Source organism: Clupea harengus, chromosome 24 (genome assembly GCF_900700415.2).
Source record: "Clupea harengus chromosome 24, Ch_v2.0.2, whole genome shotgun sequence".
NCBI lineage: Eukaryota > Metazoa > Chordata > Actinopteri > Clupeiformes > Clupeidae > Clupea > Clupea harengus.
In genome coordinates this window covers 2,989,607-3,007,789 of record NC_045175.1, presented here as the reverse complement: position 1 = coordinate 3,007,789, position 18,183 = coordinate 2,989,607, and the positions used below count along the sequence as shown (strand labels likewise).

General features: G+C 42.8%; 1 protein-coding gene and 1 long non-coding RNA gene across 3 annotated transcripts; one reads left to right on the top strand and one right to left on the bottom strand.

Annotated features, from left to right (window-relative positions):
- Positions 1 to 668: 668 nt before the first annotated feature.
- Positions 669 to 4,034, top strand: LOC116219027. 2 transcript variants are annotated; one of them, XR_006151589.1, is made up of 6 exons: positions 669 to 921; positions 1,318 to 1,651; positions 1,845 to 2,571; positions 2,985 to 3,063; positions 3,182 to 3,507; positions 3,614 to 4,034. It is a non-coding gene; the product is annotated as an uncharacterized LOC116219027 (long non-coding RNA). The 2 variants fall into 2 exon arrangements; XR_004163076.2 differs by lacking the exon at positions 3,614 to 4,034 and having other exon boundaries at positions 3,182 to 3,548.
- A 5,289-nt stretch (positions 4,035 to 9,323) lies between these two features.
- Positions 9,324 to 13,924, bottom strand: LOC105890560 (TOG array regulator of axonemal microtubules protein 1-like). Its single transcript, XM_031561747.2, has 7 exons — positions 13,510 to 13,924; positions 13,015 to 13,177; positions 11,990 to 12,095; positions 11,187 to 11,422; positions 10,770 to 10,928; positions 10,233 to 10,358; positions 9,324 to 10,074 (listed from the first exon to the last, which is right to left on the bottom strand). The coding sequence occupies exons 1-7, from the start codon at positions 13,922 to 13,924 to the stop codon at positions 10,062 to 10,064; spliced, it is 1,218 nt and encodes a 405-aa protein (XP_031417607.1). The 3' UTR covers positions 9,324 to 10,061.
- Between the last annotated feature and the right edge of the window lie 4,259 nt (positions 13,925 to 18,183).

Sequence of the window (18,183 nt, the reverse complement as noted above, 5' to 3'; positions counted from 1 at the left end):
TTTCTTTGTTGCCGTTTGATTTTTAAATTGTGGAATATAGTAGTTTTGATATAGAGACATACTAAGGGGAGGATTTACACTCTGGTAAATTAATATTATAATCAGCAGTTTTGCTTAATCTGAGGAGTGGCTGCTACTACTGTTGTAGAAATTGAGAGACATTTTGTCGTGTCAATGTAATCAGTCTAAAGCACTTTATCTACAGTATTTCAATACAGTTTACATCAATGCCCTTTTCTCGGTTGGGACTGCAGGTGTTTCGGGTCCGGAGTGCTGGGGTGTGACCTACAGCAGTGAGGCAATCTGTGGCTTAAAGGGGTCATCAGTGGTCATGTCCTGCTATTACAAATACCCTGGGGGTCATCAGTTCGAGGAGGACACTGGTACAAAGAAAGCCCCTCCAGTGGAGAGCCAGAGCCCCTGAGTTTGGACCCTCGGTTCAGAGGCCGACTGGAGACCACCTCATCTAACTGCAGCCTGACAATAAAGGATCTGAGAGACAGTGACTCAGGAGTGTATTTGTACACTTTTAAAACCACCTCCTCAAATTGGATAAAAGCCAAAACCGGAATCAGACTATTGGTCACAGGTGATTATACATGTTTCACAGAGTAAGGGTGTACAGCCATGTTATGACTAAGAATGAAACCTGTGTTACAGGACATATTATATGTTCTACTCTCGCTGTAGACCTGCAGGTGACGGTAGATCCAGATACAGTGACAGGAAAGCGGATAAAAGCGACATGCAGCACCTCTTGCAGAGTGACCTCTCCGCTTTATTACTACTGGTACAGAAATGGTCAACTTCTACGGAATGAACATGGGCCAGACATCGACATTTACTCTTCATATAATTACTATAAAGGAAATTACTCTTGTACTATAAAGGGCTTTGAAAATAATCGCTCTACAGCTGTGTGTGAGTAAAAGAAAAGAAAAAACATATTTTCTAAAAGTAGAATATGAGATGAGTACAATATATATGCATTTGCATACACATAAACATTCTGTATTATACAGATCTACCTAATATGTGGCATTTATTATTATTAAAATATTTATAATAAGAATATTGTCATCATTATCATTATTGTTGTTATTATAATTGATGTTTTTTTGTTATTGTTGTTATACCGATTTGAAATGCCAGGTGAATTGTGATTTCATTACACTTACAAAAAAAAATATTTTTGACAAACAACTTTCTTATAACCATTGATATAACTATGGTTATGACTGTTAGTGTTAGTGTTAGTTCTGTTCTGTTATGAGTTTATGGACTCTGCGCCCTTCTGAAATAACACGTCTCTTTCAGGCATCCTTGGTAACGAGTGTTGGGATGTGACCTATTCCTCTGAGACCATCTGTGCTTTGAAGGGGTCCTCAGTGGACATCAGCTGCAGTTACAAACACCCAGCAGGCCACACGCCCACGAGCCAATTCTGGTTTTATGAGCAACAATCAAACACAGAGCCTGAGGACCTGAGTCTGGACCACACATACGAAAGGCGTGTGGAGGAATTACAGTGACCACACACTGAGACTGAGAGATCTGACTGACGAAGACGCTAGGGAATACTTCTTTAGGTTTGAGACGGATAAAGAACAGAAATTCATCAGCAAACCTGGAGTCACGCTTTCAGTCACAAGTAATATACAAAGTTTATCTTATTACATTTTAAAATGAACTCTTTCGTTTGTATTGATTGATTGATTGATTGATTGTATTGATTAGCAGTCAAAATTTCAGTCACAAGTAGCATTCAGTTTACAGCTTGTTTATATTTACCAAGTCAGGCTGGGGGACAGTCAAATAATCCAGATTGACTCTTACTTCCCCAGGCCTGCGAGTGCATGTGACCCCAGCTGTAGTGACAGAGGGAGAGAGTGACACTAACCTGCAGCACCACCTGCATTCTGAGTAACAACCCCACCTTCATCTGGTTCAAGAATTCACAACCAGTGACTACCGTACACACCACCGACAACAATCATCTGTACCTGGATCCAGTGAACAGTAGTGACTCAGGTCTCTACACCTGTGCAGTGAGAGGACAAATGGGTTCTCCTTCTGCAGCTGTCACTCTCAGTGTCAGATGTAAGTAGATCTGTTTCAAGTGATCTGCAACAGAAACAACAAATAAGGCACCTTCGACATTTACCATTTCCTAAAATATCCTCTACATGATTTATAATTTGATGTTTGTTTCTGTAGTTTTTCACATTTTGTTGTTGTTGTTGGTATTTATTTAGTTGTTTTTTCACAATCATTTGTTTTGATTGCACCTGTTTTTTTTTTGAAAGACCACCCGGAACACTTTAGTGTCTGTGAGTCCCTCTGGTGAAGTGGAAGAGGGCCAATCAGTGGTTCTCTCCTGCAGAAGTCAAGCCAACCCACCGGCACACACTTACACTTGGTACAAGAAAAGGGGACCTGAAAGTGTTCTAAAAATGGTGGCTGAGGAATTGAACCTGACTTTGACCTCAAGTGACGAGGGGCTGTACCACTGCGAGGCACACAATGAAGTTGGCTCTCAGAACTCATCTGTTACTGAGGTCCATTTTGCAGGTACCTTGTTTTTTTGGGGGGAAATTGTGGTCTGTGATTCTGGTGATAGTTGTTGATATTTGAGGCCGACAGCCAATCAAATTACACCCTTCCCTTCCGTGCTCCTGAGAGCAGTGTGTTTATTAGCTGGAATAGAGTATGGCTTGGTCCATGACACTTTGTTTATCCCCCGTTTACAAAGCCAGCCATTTTTTAAGCGCACACACAGAATGGACCACTAGAGACCGTGACGAGCACTTCAGGGGATTTGACCAATAATGTATTACATTGGAATCGTTGACCGTACCTTTAAGTGAAGTGCGTTGAAAATGGAAAATATTTAAATGAAAATGAAAACATTAAAGGTCTTAACCACATGACTCATTGTGTACATCAGTATGCCAACACTATTTCTGCTGTCTCTTTGCACTAAGGAGGACTAAACATAAAGAGGCTTGTAGGCATTGGAGCCATTATTCTGGCTGTCATTTTGACTTTGGGACTTTTGCTGAGGTAAAATTCCCTGTGAACATGCAAGGCTCCATGAATTCATAGGAGTCTGCTTAGTTATTGCTAGTTTGCTTACATGTGAAATATGTGTGAATAATGGTGGGAAACATTTATGTTGCAGCATGTCCTGGGAGAGAAACAGCGGATCCAATGAAGACGACATGAGCGCAGAAAATAAAACACAAGTGTGTTAAGGCCATATAAGTGACAGCAATATTACAATACAATATTTCCATTCCTTACATCAACTGCTCTCTCAAACCACTAGGCGGATGCAGCTCCTGTTTATGCCAATATATCTGCCATGGCTGTGACATCTGACGTTGCCAAGAGAGAGAATGTAGATGATGATGATGATGCTGATGTTGAGTATGCCAGCATCCACTTCAATGCCTTCGACACACAGGAAGCACACTCGATAAGCATCAGACCAAGCGCTGCCAGTCGGTGAGATGTTCATGCGATTAAAAAAACTAAAAAGAAAAAAACACCATTAAATATGCACTTTTCTCTTTATTGCATTAATGATACCTGCATGTGTTTGTTTCCTCAGGTCTGAAGAGTACACTGTCATCTACAGTGCAGTCGGCACTGCAGAACTTGAGCATAAAGGACTAACAGAGGTTGCTTAAACTCAGCCGAGTGATGGCCACAGAGGATGAACAAAAGCTACTGTCAGTGCATCACTTTAATGGATTCTTTCCTTGATGAACTGGACTGGACTGGAGATGGTTTAGAATAGGCAGGTTCTTGGTGTTGCACCGGTATTTGTTAATTGGTGAGAAGACATAAATTGATGAGTATTGTTTTTTGGTGGTGCAACAGATCCATTGAGTTGATCAGGACTGTTTATGTAATGCTGTGGACCGCCAGTAAGGGAAGCTCTGAGTTACAAAAACATTGCCATTCCTTTCAACTTGTCACAACAATATTATACTTCCAAGACCAGAATCAGGACCCAAGTTATTGAAGATGTGACTAGAAATGCATTGCTTGAGATTGATGTCAGCTGCTGATTCGGCGCTTGTGTAGCGGCCGTGGAGATCTCGTGCAGGAGATAGTTTGTCTGTTTTGTTTTTATGTTCTGTGTTCGGTTTCACTATGAGAATCCCATACACACGAAATGAACTACTAAACATCAGAGCAACTTTATCCCGTAGTTGCCACCCTGATCTTCAGGGTTTTCATTCGGATATCCTTACTAACTCTACGGATCGTAGCCCAAACAAACACACGAGAGCTCGCCCATGGAGGCTACTCCCCCGCAGCAGAGCGAGGGGCAAGCGAGCCGGCTGCAGACTCCGCTTGGAGAAGAAAGGTTTCCGTGCACCTTTACCTGGATTAGTACTGGCTAACGTGAGATCACTCAGCAACAAGCTGGATGAGCTCCAACTTCGGCTGAGGACGGACAAGAGCTATTCACATATTGCTGCTTTCTGCTTTACGGAAACCTGGCTCCACTCCAATATTTCTGACACGGCGATGGACCTGCCCGGCTATCAGCTCTTTAGAGCGGACCGCGATGCGACAGCCACCGGGAAAACAAAAGGCGGAGGTGTCTGCTTTTATGTGAGTAACGAGTGGTGCAGCGATTTAACAGTCATCGCTGAATTATGTTCCCCCGATCTGGAATTACTGGTGATACACTGCAAACCCTTCTACTCACCTAGAGAAATATCATCCATTATCCTTGCGTGTGTTTACGTCCAGCCTCAGGCGCACGCTGACACCGCACAGCAACTTTTAGCAGATCAGATCACGGAGTTGGAGAACAAGTTCCCTAACTCCACTTTATTTGTCATGGGTGACTTTAACCACACTGATCTGAGATCTGAACTTCCAAAATACCATCAGCTGGTGCGCTGCGCCACCAGGGGAGAACGGACTCTTGATCAGTGCTATTCTACCGTCAAAGAGGCATATCGCGCGTGCGCGTGCGCACCACTAGGCAATAGCGATCATTCTGTGATTAAACTCATCCCCACATACCAGTCCCTACTCAGGAAACAAAAACCGGTCAAGAGGTCTGTCCAGATACGAACACCTGATGCAACTGAATCACTGCAAGCCTGTTTTGACATTACAGACTGGGCAGCTATTAAGCTGGCATGCCATGACATTGATGAGTATGCAGACACATGCTCATCCTACGTTCTACTTCTGTGAGGAACTCTGCATCCCAGACAATCCATTGTCATTTATAGTAATAATAAAACCGTGGTCAACAAGGAGGTGAGGCTACTGAGGAGAGAGAAGGAGGCGGCCCACAGGAGCGGAGATAAGGACGCGTACACCAAAGCCAAATATGCCCTCAGCAAAGCCATCCAGCATGCTAAAGGGGTGTATAAGACTAGAATTGAACAACAGGTCGGGGATTAAGAACATCAGAGCTGTCTGGAGGGGCCTACAATCTGCCACGGGCTACAAGAAGAAGCCCCCCCCCACTCTAACGACCCAAATCTACCAGACCAGTTCAATGTGTTCTGCACAAGGTTTGAAGCACCGCGTGGGGTCCACCCCCTCCATCCCCCCGCCTCCCCTCCCCCTGCCACACCTCACCTGCTCCACTGGTCATCACTGAGCATGAGGTTCGAGGCTCTTCAAAGGTCAGAACACCAGGAAAGCGTGTGGGCCGGGACATGGTGTCCACTGCTACCCTCAAGCACTGTGCCAGCGAGCTGGCTCCAGTGTTTACGGACATTTTTAATCAGTCTCTCAATTTATGCCGTGTCCCCTGTATGCTCAAATCTGCTGTCATCATTCCAGTGCCGAAAAAGCCCAAGATCACCTGCTTAAATGATTACAGACCGGTCGCCCTCACCTCTGTAGTCATGAAAGTATTTGAACGCTTGGTCCTCTCCTATCTCAAAGCATCCACTGACCACCTCATGGACCCCCTCCAATTTGCATACAGACCCAACCGCTCAGTAGACGATGCAATCAACATAGCCCTTCACTATATTCTAGGACAACATTCTAACACCTGGACAATCGGAACACCTATGCAAGGGTCCTGTTTGTGGATTATAGTTCTGCCTTTAACACCATCATTCCCGACCTCCTCCATAGCAAACTGACCCATCTGAACATCCACCCCCTTACCTGCTTATGGATTACAGATTTTCTCACCAACAGGAGACAGTATGTCAGGCTGGGCCCGCATCTGTCACAGCCCCGCACAGTTAACACCGGTGCTCCCCAGGGTTGTGTGCTGTCCCCCCTGCTCTTCTCCCTGTACACCAACGACTGCTCCTCTGGTGACCCGTCTGTCAAGACCATCAAGTATGCAGACGACACCACCATGATAGGTTCTCATCAGCAACAACAACGAGTCTGCCTACCGGAGGGAGGTCGGCCATCTAGAGTCCTGGTGTGCAGTCAGCAACCTAGAGCTCAACGTCAACAAGACAGTGGAGGTGATTGTGGACTTCCGAAAAAAGGTTCCGACACATCTTCCACTTGTCATCAACAACTCATCTGTCACTGTAGGTAGAGCATTTCAAGTTCCTAGGCACAACCATCACCAACACACTAAAATGGGACAATAACATCACTCAATTAGTGAAGAAAGGTCAGCAGCGCCTGTTCTTCCTCCGGCAGCTGAGAGGACTACAGGTCAGCCCCCCCATCATGGTGCAGTTTTACAGGGCTATCATTGAGAGTGTGCTTACATCCTCTCACTCGGTCTGGTATGACTCTGCCTCTGCCCGCTCTAAGGCCAGGCTCCAAAGAGTCGTACGGGCAGCAGAGCGCATCATCGGCTGCCCCCTTCCCTCCATCAAGGACCTTCACAGCTCCAGATCCCTCAGGAAAGTAATGAAGATCACGGCAGACCCCTCCACATCCTGCTAACAGTCTCTTTAACTGTCTCCCCTCTGGACAGCGATACAGGGCCATCATGACCAAAACATCACGTCACCTCAACAGTTTTTTCCCCCAAGCAATAGCCCTCCTAAATAGCTCTCACACACAAACTTTATCGCACTTTATTTAACTTTATTTAACATTATTATTGTTGCACTACCTCCATTCTTATTTATTATTCTGCTCATACTGTCTGGTACTATCTGTCCTTGTATTGTTGTTCTGTGTTGTCTTGTTGTTCTATTTGTGATACTATAGCCTGCATGGAGAAAACCAAAAACAATTCCTAGTATCTGTATACATGGCGAATAAAGTTGAATTGAATTGAAAATGTGCCTAGAAGTGCATTGAAAATGTGCCTAGAAGTGCACTGAAAATGTGCCTAAAAGTGCATTGAAAATGAATGCAAACATTTCTTGTGGGACCTTTAGCTTTACATTAGTATATTAGTATTAGCTTATTAGCCTATTTTACTCACAACTATGCACAATCATTTTACTATCCTTGCCTCAACTTCTCCAAAGCATCTTCAAAGCAACAGTCATTTTACGTCACTAAGTAAAACATGGTGTGAACTACTTAAGTTAACCATAAAATGTGAAAATGTTTTGCATAGATTTGTTATTTTAGAAAAATGTAAAGGTAATTTGAGGTATTCAATAATGTATTTGCAGCCAGTGCTAGTTATTGTCACTTATGATTGGCACCGTGTCTTACGTCTGATATCCTATGGTGACTATGACTACTGTGGTGAATCTAACATGCTTGCTGGTTTTCTTTAACAAACCCTGAGTTTCTCCTCATGTCCTCCCTCCTGCTGTGCACCTATTGTATAAGGGGTGTCCTTTTGCCGTTTACCCGTCAATGTTGAAGCCAGATTCATTTGCATAGCCTTACATTGGGAAAGGATTTTGAGACCCCAAATAGACACGCCATCATTCCTTGATGACTACCTAATTGAATGTTACCTTTTTTTGATGAAAATAAAAATTCAATAATATTCTTCCACTTTTTCAACAGTTGCCTAATATTAAAAGAAACTGTGGTTACATGTTAATTTAATAGACTACCTTCAAACTCATTGCTTACTTTTTTGCTTCCTAACTCAGTTAAATGATCTGGATATATCTAAGTGGCAGCCATGATTGGCGCTTAGGAAAGGTACTTCAGTGCTTCCATTCACATCTCCTTTAGCATAGTGTACACTGGACCATTCTTTATAAAAGGAAATTAAATAGGACCGCCCCACACTTCCTTGCAGAAGCAACAACAAGCCAATCAACAACCGATCAACGTGACCCACACCAATAACATCCACCGTTGCTTAATTAGTAGCCTAGTGTGAGGGCTGTTGGATTCTCTTAACACCACGGTTGTATCTTCCGAAGTCCTTGTGAATTCTGCTTCACATCTTTCCTTGATCTCATGACATTTTCCACCTAGGTCAAGGAGAAGTGGTCAGGAAAAGATAGTAACACAGATTATCCGACCGCAGCCAATGACTTGTACTGCAAATTAAAAATAAAATAAAAATATTACAGCATATCCAGCAAACTCTCATTCTAATCCTGACAGTTTTTGAAAAGCTGTAAATTCCAACAAAATGGATGATATCACCTGTGTACCTGATTATGTCTGGGTTATGTCTGTTACAAAGTGTATTGACAAGAGACAGTCGGGCAAGAAACCCAGTGGAGTCAAAAAGGGAACTCAAGATGTCCAAAGAGCACAGCTGAGGTATAGGCAAGGTTCAAGCAAAAATCCAAGGTCGCTAGTCAGGCAAGGGTCAATACACATGTAGACAGAGTTAGGTACAGGCAAGGTTCAGGCAAAAATCCAAGGTCCAAAAAACAGGCAAAGAGATCGGTACACAGGTAGGCAGAGAGAATACAGGCAGCAGTACAAAAGGGTCTTGGCTTGACTCACGTGACTGAACAGAAAAAGGTTGGCAACAGATAGGCAAGACAGAGCAAAGGTTTCCAAAACGCTAGGCAAGATTCAAAGTCCAGACACAGTTTTGGGTCGAGAACAGGCTTGGGTTGAAGACAGCAATAATCCATAAATAGCAAACCAACGAGAATCCGGCAACTGACATGATAATCTGGCGATGACTGTCTGTCAGTCCTGGTGTGGCTTAAAAACTGTGGCTGACGAGGAGAGTGGAGTCAGGTGTGGTCTGCTGATGTGGTCTCTCTGTGGGACAAACCTCTCCACCATCTTGATGAGGTTGGGGTGGGAGGCCAGAAAGGGCAGAGTGTTATGGGCATATCCTGTTCCGAGTAACCAGGTTTTTCTAGTGAACTGGTGGACACAGGCATTTGATATTACGGGTACTTGTGGCAGTATTAGTGCTAAATTGATTATCAAACTGTTTATGGTTAAATGTTTTTTTATTTTTGTTGCTACATACACCGAATAATTATGTTATCAGCTCGGAGTCACTGATGAGACCACTAGGGGGCGCTTCTGCATAGAGAGTAAGGTCCCAGGGTGAAGATTTATCAACCGAGATGAAATTACATCAACTAATATCTTTTTATTAGATATCTTATCATTTTAAGGACATTAGCTGTCTTGAGAGAAAGGAAGATCACTTTGAACTGCTATGGTGCTAGGTTTCAGGCCTAAAGGATGAGCCTGTCTGTGTGTACTGGAATGTGGGTGCTTGGCTCTTATTTTACTTTACTATTATTTTACTTATTTTATTATTTAACAGATTTTTAACATATTGTTGTCATTTTTGTTGTTTGACAAATGACAATTTATAAGTAAACATTGGGATTCATGTTATATTTATTGCAATAAAAAGATAATTTATAAGCAATGCCGATCAACCGTTGTGTCACCAGTGAGGTCAGGGTGAAAGAGTGGGAGTGTTTGTGATTTGTTTTCAGAGCGATCCCGTAGAGAAGCTGAGCGCATTATTCGTGCTGGTTGGCCTTGTCTTCCTGACCCTAGCCGTGTTGACCTTTGCCCTCTTCAACAGTTCCAGTTCAACACCCGGGGACCAACGTGGCGCGGCTGAACCTCTCTATCTGCCTGTTGCTGGCTCATGCCCTCTGAAAGAGCAATGCTATAACTGCTGCCAGTGTTGAATGAATATGTTGTGTCTACAGAGATGTGGGTTTGGATTCACTTCAATTCAAATTTCTGCAAACAAACAAACAAAACAACATATAACCAAGATATTTTCTCCAGTATGTTTTCAGGTTAAACAATAATAAGTAGAGATTGTTCATTTTTTCACACTGATGGCTGAATGTAAAAGTATTTTGAGTTTTAGGTATCCACTGACATATCAAACCTACCTGCACTGGCCTTTGTTAATAATGTCCTTGATGGTGATGTGGTCTCTCTGTGGGACAAACCTCTCCACCATCTTGATGAGGTTGGGGTGGGAGGCCAGAAAGGCCAGAGTATTATGGGCATGGGTCCTGTTTCAGACACAAAGCACATCATCCCCCTTTCATTTACCATGAGGACATCAACAGCCACTCATTTAGAATTAGAACATTAAAACTCATTATTTATAATGAGACCATTTACACTCACTCATTTAGAGTTAGGACATTAACACTCATTCATTTTCAATGAGGATATGGAGAAAAATGTATGCACTGTGCAGAACAAATATTTTCAGAACATTTCATCCACTAATTCTTCCAAAAAAATGTAACAGTGGTAAAGACAAACCTATACACTGACAGATACGTAATTCCATTCAGTATTGCTGTATGACAGGAGATTAAGTTGGGATTCCTCATTATAGATAATGTATATCATTATATTTTTAATTCAAAGAGCTGATTGGTTTGTTATTTAGAAAAAGGAAGTCATGCTCTCACCTGACTTCCAGTGCACAATCAACGGCCAGGCAGCTGATGGCATGGATGAAGCGTTCAGTTAGTTTGTTTTTGCCAGACAGGAGATGGGACGACCCCATGACCTCTGCCAGTCTCCCCAGGTGCTGAGCAGTGCTCTTCCTCGCGGCTGTATTACGGTGCCTGAAAAGCAGAGAACCAATGAAACAAAACAAGAGAAACATGGAGACAGAGGTTGGATAAACAGATAACCACAGAACAAGGTGAGACAGAGAAACGGGTGAGGCAGACATCCAGAGAGACAGGTAAGATAAAAAAAACTCTTGAGACTGAGAACCAGTAAATAAGGAGGCAAGCTGGAGAGAAGGGTTAACAGTGAACAAGGGGAGAAAGAGCCCCAGGGGTGACGGATAAACCTAATTTTATATCTCAACTTCTCACCTGACTCCTGTGTTGATGAGAGCGTTCATGCTGCGTGAGGGTGTTACATTGACCACCATGTACCCCAGCGCCAGCTCCACATCATCCCTGATGAAGCCGCTGGCCTCTCCTGCCTTCTGCAGCAGCGCCCGGGTGGTGCCCTCTACCTCCGCATCCATGCCCCGCCCCAGATGAGCGTACAGGTGGGCCAGGGTCACTATGGCAGTGCGGGACACCATGGAGCGCAGGTTCTTTACCTTGGTGGGATGAAGGGTGAAAGCGCAATGAATATAAGTTAGTTACAACTCTGTTCTCATGATGTTTACATAGGGTGACCATATTTTAGTTTGTGAAAAAGAGGACACTTTGTCGCAGGGGAGGGGGCGTGGTAGTGTATAGCATACAGATGACCCCGCCCCCTCCCCCCGCGAGGAAGTTTTGACATCTTTTTCATATGCAGAGATGACCCCGCCCCCTCCCCCGCGACAACATTTTGACATCTTTTCCACATGCAGATGTCATGTGCTGTTGTAAACAATGCAACTATCGTACCAAATGCTCAAAATGATTGTCTTTAGAGGATAATTATCGTGCATCTGGCATTTTAGGAATAAATGTCTGGATAAAAGAGGACGTCTGGTCACCCTAGTTCACAAAGCTGAATGAGTCATAGCCTACTATTGTTATTCATTGTAGTGGCATTGGGAAGTTTGAACTCATTGAACCCTATAAAGCATCATTAAGTGCACACAGTTTCTCCTGTCTGAAACAGAGTAATATGCAGCATGCGGGTCTAGCATGTTTTCCAGCAGGGAGCGTCTCACCTCTTCAGTGACAGCCAGACACAGGTCATGCAGTCTGGGCAGCAGCAGCTCAGCATGGTGCTGAGACAGAGACCTGATGGAGGTCAGGCCCTCGATCTTCTTCTCCCTGCAGCAACACCAGCATCAGTCAACTCAGAGGTACATTGGGATGAAGAGGCTTGGGTAGTCTATATTCAGCTAAGCTCCAAAATGTGAAGGCCAGAACTCATTAAAGATAACTGTTTAAGCATAGCTTAGACTATCTTAGCTAAAGACTTACCATTCAACCAAGTTAAACATGTTAGCATAGCCTAGCCTTTTTTCTCTCAATAAAAGCCTATAATTTTAGCTAAGGGCCCACCATTTATCCAAGGTAAATATGCTAGAGTAGTCAAAGTCAAAGTCAAAGTGTTTATTGTCGCATACACCAAATTTCTTCAGCGCAGCGAAATTCTTATGACTTGGCAGCCAACATCTACGCAGTAGACGGCATACAACAGGTAACACAAATAACATATACCAAAATAACATACCAGAAATAACATATAACATATAACAAATAACATATAACAAGTAACAACAGTTTAAAATACAAGAAGGGCAGTTTCCAGGGTGGGGAATATTAAATTAAATAAGATAAAAAAATGTGGGTTTATATATATATGTAGCAAGTGTATTTGTATGGGTGTGAAGTACAAGGTGATGGCGACTGTTCAGTGTTGCTGATTCAGCAGCCTAAGTAGTAGTAGAAGAGTAGAGTAGAGTAGAGTAGTCTTAAGTAGTTCATCTTCGCGAAAGGCCCACCATCAAAGGTAAAAGGTTAATAAGCCTAGCAACACACACCACTCGCCCAAGGTAAACGTGTTAGAATAGCTTCTCTTATTGAAACATCTTTCTTCATTAAAGCCTAATCCATCTAGTCTTTGTTAAGGAACCACCATTTGCCCAAAGCAAATACGTTAGTGTAGCCTATCTTAGCTAAAAACCCATAGTTATCTAAAGTAAATATGCTAGCCTAGCCTAGCTTGTCTTAGCTAAACTCCTACCAGTCATCGACGCTGAGCAACCTGAAGGCCTGCAGGAGGGCCTGCTCTGGGCAGGGCAGGGGGGGTAGTTTGGCCAGCTCTGGGAGCTCCTTGGCCTTTGGCTCTGCCTCGCCTGCCTCTTCCCTCTCACTTTCATCTTCACCTCCTTCAGCTCCCTTGCTCCCTTATTCCTCCCTGACAGGGCCTCAACGGACTTTTGCTCTGGGAGGTCAAAGGTCACATTTGTCTGTCTGACGTCCTGTCTACACTGCCTTGACAGACTGTGTTGTTTTTAACTGTCCTGATGTTTAGTTTATGTAGGCTGAAATATGTTTCCATATTTATATCAAAAACAGTCAAATATGTATTTCCTATTCAGTAAATCTCTATGTGTTTATTACTTCTGGCCTGTCAGTGTGTAGATCCTTTTCATGGGTTATGACCAGGCAAGCCTATGAGACAATCTGTTTGTGTGGAGGGTATTTGAGTATGTGTATAACATTCTTCACTACTCACCTTCCACAGCAGCAGCTATACTGAGTGATGCTGTCTTCTTGAGGCGGGGCAGTCTACTGCGGAACTGTCCGCAATTGATTGTCTGTGGGGGAGTGGGGACAGCGGGGGCGGTGGGAAACGGCGGGGTCCTGAGCAAGGGCAGAGTTTGCCGCTCCAACGGGGTCCTGCTGGCCTTGATCTTCTCTGCCTCCTTCTGACCAACGCCAGTTGCTTGGTTGGTGAAAATGGGGGGCAGCACCTCCTGCTGGCCAGATGCCACACTGGCCATGAAGGCCTTCTTCACGCGGCGCACAAGTGTGCTGCAAGGCATCATGGGATTGCGGTCTGGTGGGGGCACGGGCAGAAGATGAGGATGGAGATGAAGCAGCTGATGCTGAGACTGCAGAGATGGAGAAGGGAACATGTCATCAAACATGGATTCCGCCTACGCCCTGTAACAGTCACACAACCACGTCCTACCAGAGTACAGCAGTACAGTACAACTTTCCTTAAGTAAAAATATACTTAATAGGCAGCCTCACTATAGTGCATGTGTAATCTAAGGTTTACTAATCTTTAAATTACACAGTAACAGTATTTCATAAGATTTTACGGTTGGTCTTTATGGTAATCACTGAGAGAATTATGATTGAAAACCACATTGGACTAAAGCTATAACCATGGTCACCAGAAACCACACTCCAAAGGTCATTATCAAACCCTCAAACAAACGTGACCTTTGACCTTTTTCAACTTTGAACTGGAAAAGGTCACTTTGTGGAGGGTATTACAACAGCTACTTTTAACAGTTTCACTCCCAGTATGTAGTTTCTCATAGACATAGGAAACAAGTTGGGAAATTATATAACTGATGATTTTCAAATTTGACTACTAACACAGTACAGAAGTACAGATCAACTTTCCCTAAGAGCACACAGATACCTAACAGGCATTCTCACCATAGATGCTATGCAATCCTTACATTCATCAGTAAAGGTGTGAACCATAATCATATGTTTCTATGGTAACCACTAACCCAAAATTGTGCTTGACAGCCAGATTGGGCCAAAGTTGTAACCATGGTAACCATAAACCTGCCACCATAGACATATATATATCTATGCCTGCCACAGGAAGTCCATCATCAAGCCATACTTGAACTTTGACCTTTTACCCTTTCAACTTTGACATGGAAAAAGGGGCCATAGGGGCCAAGTGCATTATTAGAATGATTATTAGGGTTCCTCCGTCAGGAGGAAACCTATTGTTATTGTAGGTATTATTAGGGTTCCTCCGTCAGGAGGAAACCTATTGTTATTGTAGGTATTATTATTATTCTTGTGCCATTGAAGTCAATGGCAGCCCCTAGAACCGTATGGTAACTTTTTGTGAAATTTGGCACACTCATTAAGGACAGTCCCTTCTCCACTCACACCAAGTTTCATGTCTCCCACTAGACCACACTAGCGCCACCAACAGGTCAAAGTTGGACTTTTGTTAACACTGTAACTTTTGAACCGTTTGACTGATTTTCAAAAATGAGGTACCATTGGATTCCTTGGATCAAGACGAATTCAACACACCCTATGGCGTCAATTTCCGGTTATATAGATTTTCCGCAATTTCCGGTTTTATCGAAAACCTTTGAAAGGCCTCCACTCCTACAATTTTTGTCAAATCTTCTTCAAAATCACCAGAGATGATCTTCAGACCAAGCCTCACAACATTTATCCAACAGAATTTTGATCCTCACAACCGTTTGTCCGGTACAGCCACTGAATTTCAGCAGAAAAGCCATCAAACAGGAAGTGAAGTAATATCTCAGCAAATCTTTCAGATATCAACACCAAACTTGGTATGCACGTGGAAGACACTACAACATGTTCCCATGTGCAAAGGCAACTTCATATCTTCAAAAATGATTGATATAAAGCATTTATATTGCAGTGTAAAAATGTGGACACTACTCGCCCTATACGGGCGCCATCTTGGCTACGTCGCGAAAGAGGAGGAGCCATTTTAACAGGTTTTCAATTCATTTCTAAAACAATGGCGGACGAGATGGCTACGGTGGCTAGCAATAGCTCACGAGGCTACAGACCGTAAATGTAAGTATCAGCGGTAATTAAATAATTTACTGATATTAAATGTACTACTAACATGCCATTCTCAGATTAAAGCTAGCGACATGAGTATTTGGTGGAGTTAGCGATGTATACCAACAATTAGCATACCAGGCTAGGTAGCATTAGATGCCATTGGATCTGCATGACAGTTATGCTAAGCTAGCTGGCCAGTCCAACGAAAGTGGACTTTTATCGGACACGTTTCGCTTGACGAGCGGGGGCAGGTGGTGGCAGATAGCTATGTCAGTTACCGGACAGTGTCAAACAACGGCTGTTCTGTTAAACACTCTAAATTATAAGTTTAAAAATGCAGTAACAATCGATATGCTCAGTTTAATAATGGGTTAACATGACAACCTGCTACATTGGCTTGGCAAATAGATAACTGTTTCTCCAAGAGAAAGTCTGAAGCTTTCTTTTCAAACCTTTACTTAGGAAGCACTGTAAAACTGAGCAGACATACAGAATACATTTTAGTAATCTCATCTCGTAACATTCGAAGAGAAACTCGCGAAGAGAATCTATCGCTGAAGAAAATCTTCATCTCCAATCTGAGCAGAGACTAGATATGTTAATGACATGTGGTTCAATTAAGTACTCACTCTCTTAAACTTTAAATCTTGAAAGAAATTATTCGTTTGTGTTTGTGTGTGTGAACTTGATTTTGTGTGGTGAATGTAAACTCAGCTGTCATTACAAGCAGCATGAGAGCACCTTGTTAACCTCGTGGTATACTGCATGCTCAAATCATCATAGCATTGTTTATTTAGGCTGCTCACATAGCATTTATCTTTTTATTAACAGGCCAAAGAAAAGGACTCACTCTTAAGACTTTTCCAAACAACACTTTGAACAGGTAAGATGTATTCCAAAGAATTTAACATAAAGACAGGAATGATGAGGTATGTTCACTCCTAAACTGCACCTGAGTTATTCTTATATGGCTTTTCCTCAGACATGTGTATGAACTGCTGCTGGTCGATGACAATATACCTATAACTTAACAACCTGTAACTCTACTTTCATAAATAGGTTTCCCCATCTCCTCCCATACCATGGGCCAGAGGAGCATGACCACCTGGGTGAGGAGTTTCTGAATTATCAGACCATGCCAACCACCTACCTTCAGGACGAAACTGAGATGGAAAGCTTCTGGGCTGGAATGGCAACACGGAAACATAAGGTATACTTTTTTTTGGCTTTCTTTTTGGCAGGTGTGGCTTGGCTACATCTGTTGCTATTATTGATGCATGCCTATATCGTGTCATACATGATGCAAACTATGCATGTTGTATCTGAACTTTGTTACAGTGTACTTACAGTATTAATCAAAACAAAATATGGTATGTTTTTCCATTTTGTTCTTTGTTCATTCTCAATAGGTGGCAGGAACCAAAGAATTTGAGAGGCTTGTTGCCGTCGCCAAGCTGGTCCTGGTGTTGCCCCATTCGAATGCAGATGCTGAGAGGGTGTTTTCAGTGTTCAGTGGGACTGAACAAAACTAAGACCAGAAATAGCCTGGCATTGGATGGCACCCTGTCTTCAATAATGGCCATAAAGAGGGCTGACCTGGAGCCCTGTTTCAGATGGGAGCCCCACTCAGAGGTCATCAAGGCCTCCAAGAAGGCCACAGGCCAGTACAACCTTGCCCACAGATCTTAGAAAACGACTAACCAGGTTCTGATCTGCACCTGATACCTCATTTTTAGTTATTTTTGTCATGTGTTGATCTATTTTATTGCTTAAAAAGGCTACTGTTTAAGCACTTTATTTGTTGCACTTTTTTGTTTGATGGAACGTGTGGTGGGAGGCTTTGAATAGTGAAAAATATTTCTCCCTAACTAATCTTGTGTCATTTTTTGCTGTTCATAAATCGTTAAGTGCTCTTAAATGAAGTGCTCATAAATCATTAAATACAATTATTAACAATATAGGTTAGGTTCCAGTTAAGAATTAGTTGAATACCATTGTAATCAAAATGTCAATCAACCTACCTTGGTAAAATCTTAAACACAGGTCTATTAATTAGGCTATATTGTGGTACATAGACAGTCATTGAGGCACAAGAATAGTTTTCTGGTTGAATGTTCAGCTCAAGTCTAAAAGGCCCTACAAGTCATGATCAGATGAACATGAATCAGAATAAGTTCAGGTATTGAACATCTTTAGCATACCACCCAAAGATCCACTAGAATGCAGGAAATAACATCTACTTAAACCAAAATGTCCTGGGGGTGGACCTTCAGCTATGTCTTTGCTTCACAGAATGTAACCAATGTTGTCCATCTCCAGTAGGCCCCACAGTAGGCAGACTTTGGGCCTCAAAAACCAACAGAATGCAGAGCACAACATGGGTACAACGCCAAATTAATTCCAATTCCCTGATATCTGAGCCACCCAACGTGTGTAGCTGCGTGCGCGGCAACATTTTCTCACTCCAAGGTTTTTTGAAAAGTTGGCAGCTCTGTGGTGACACGTTTTAGTACACTTTGCAGTGAGTGTGTTTGCTCTACAATGCTAAAAAGTTGCAGTCAAATTTGGCAAAATTGCTAGCTTGGATATTATCTTT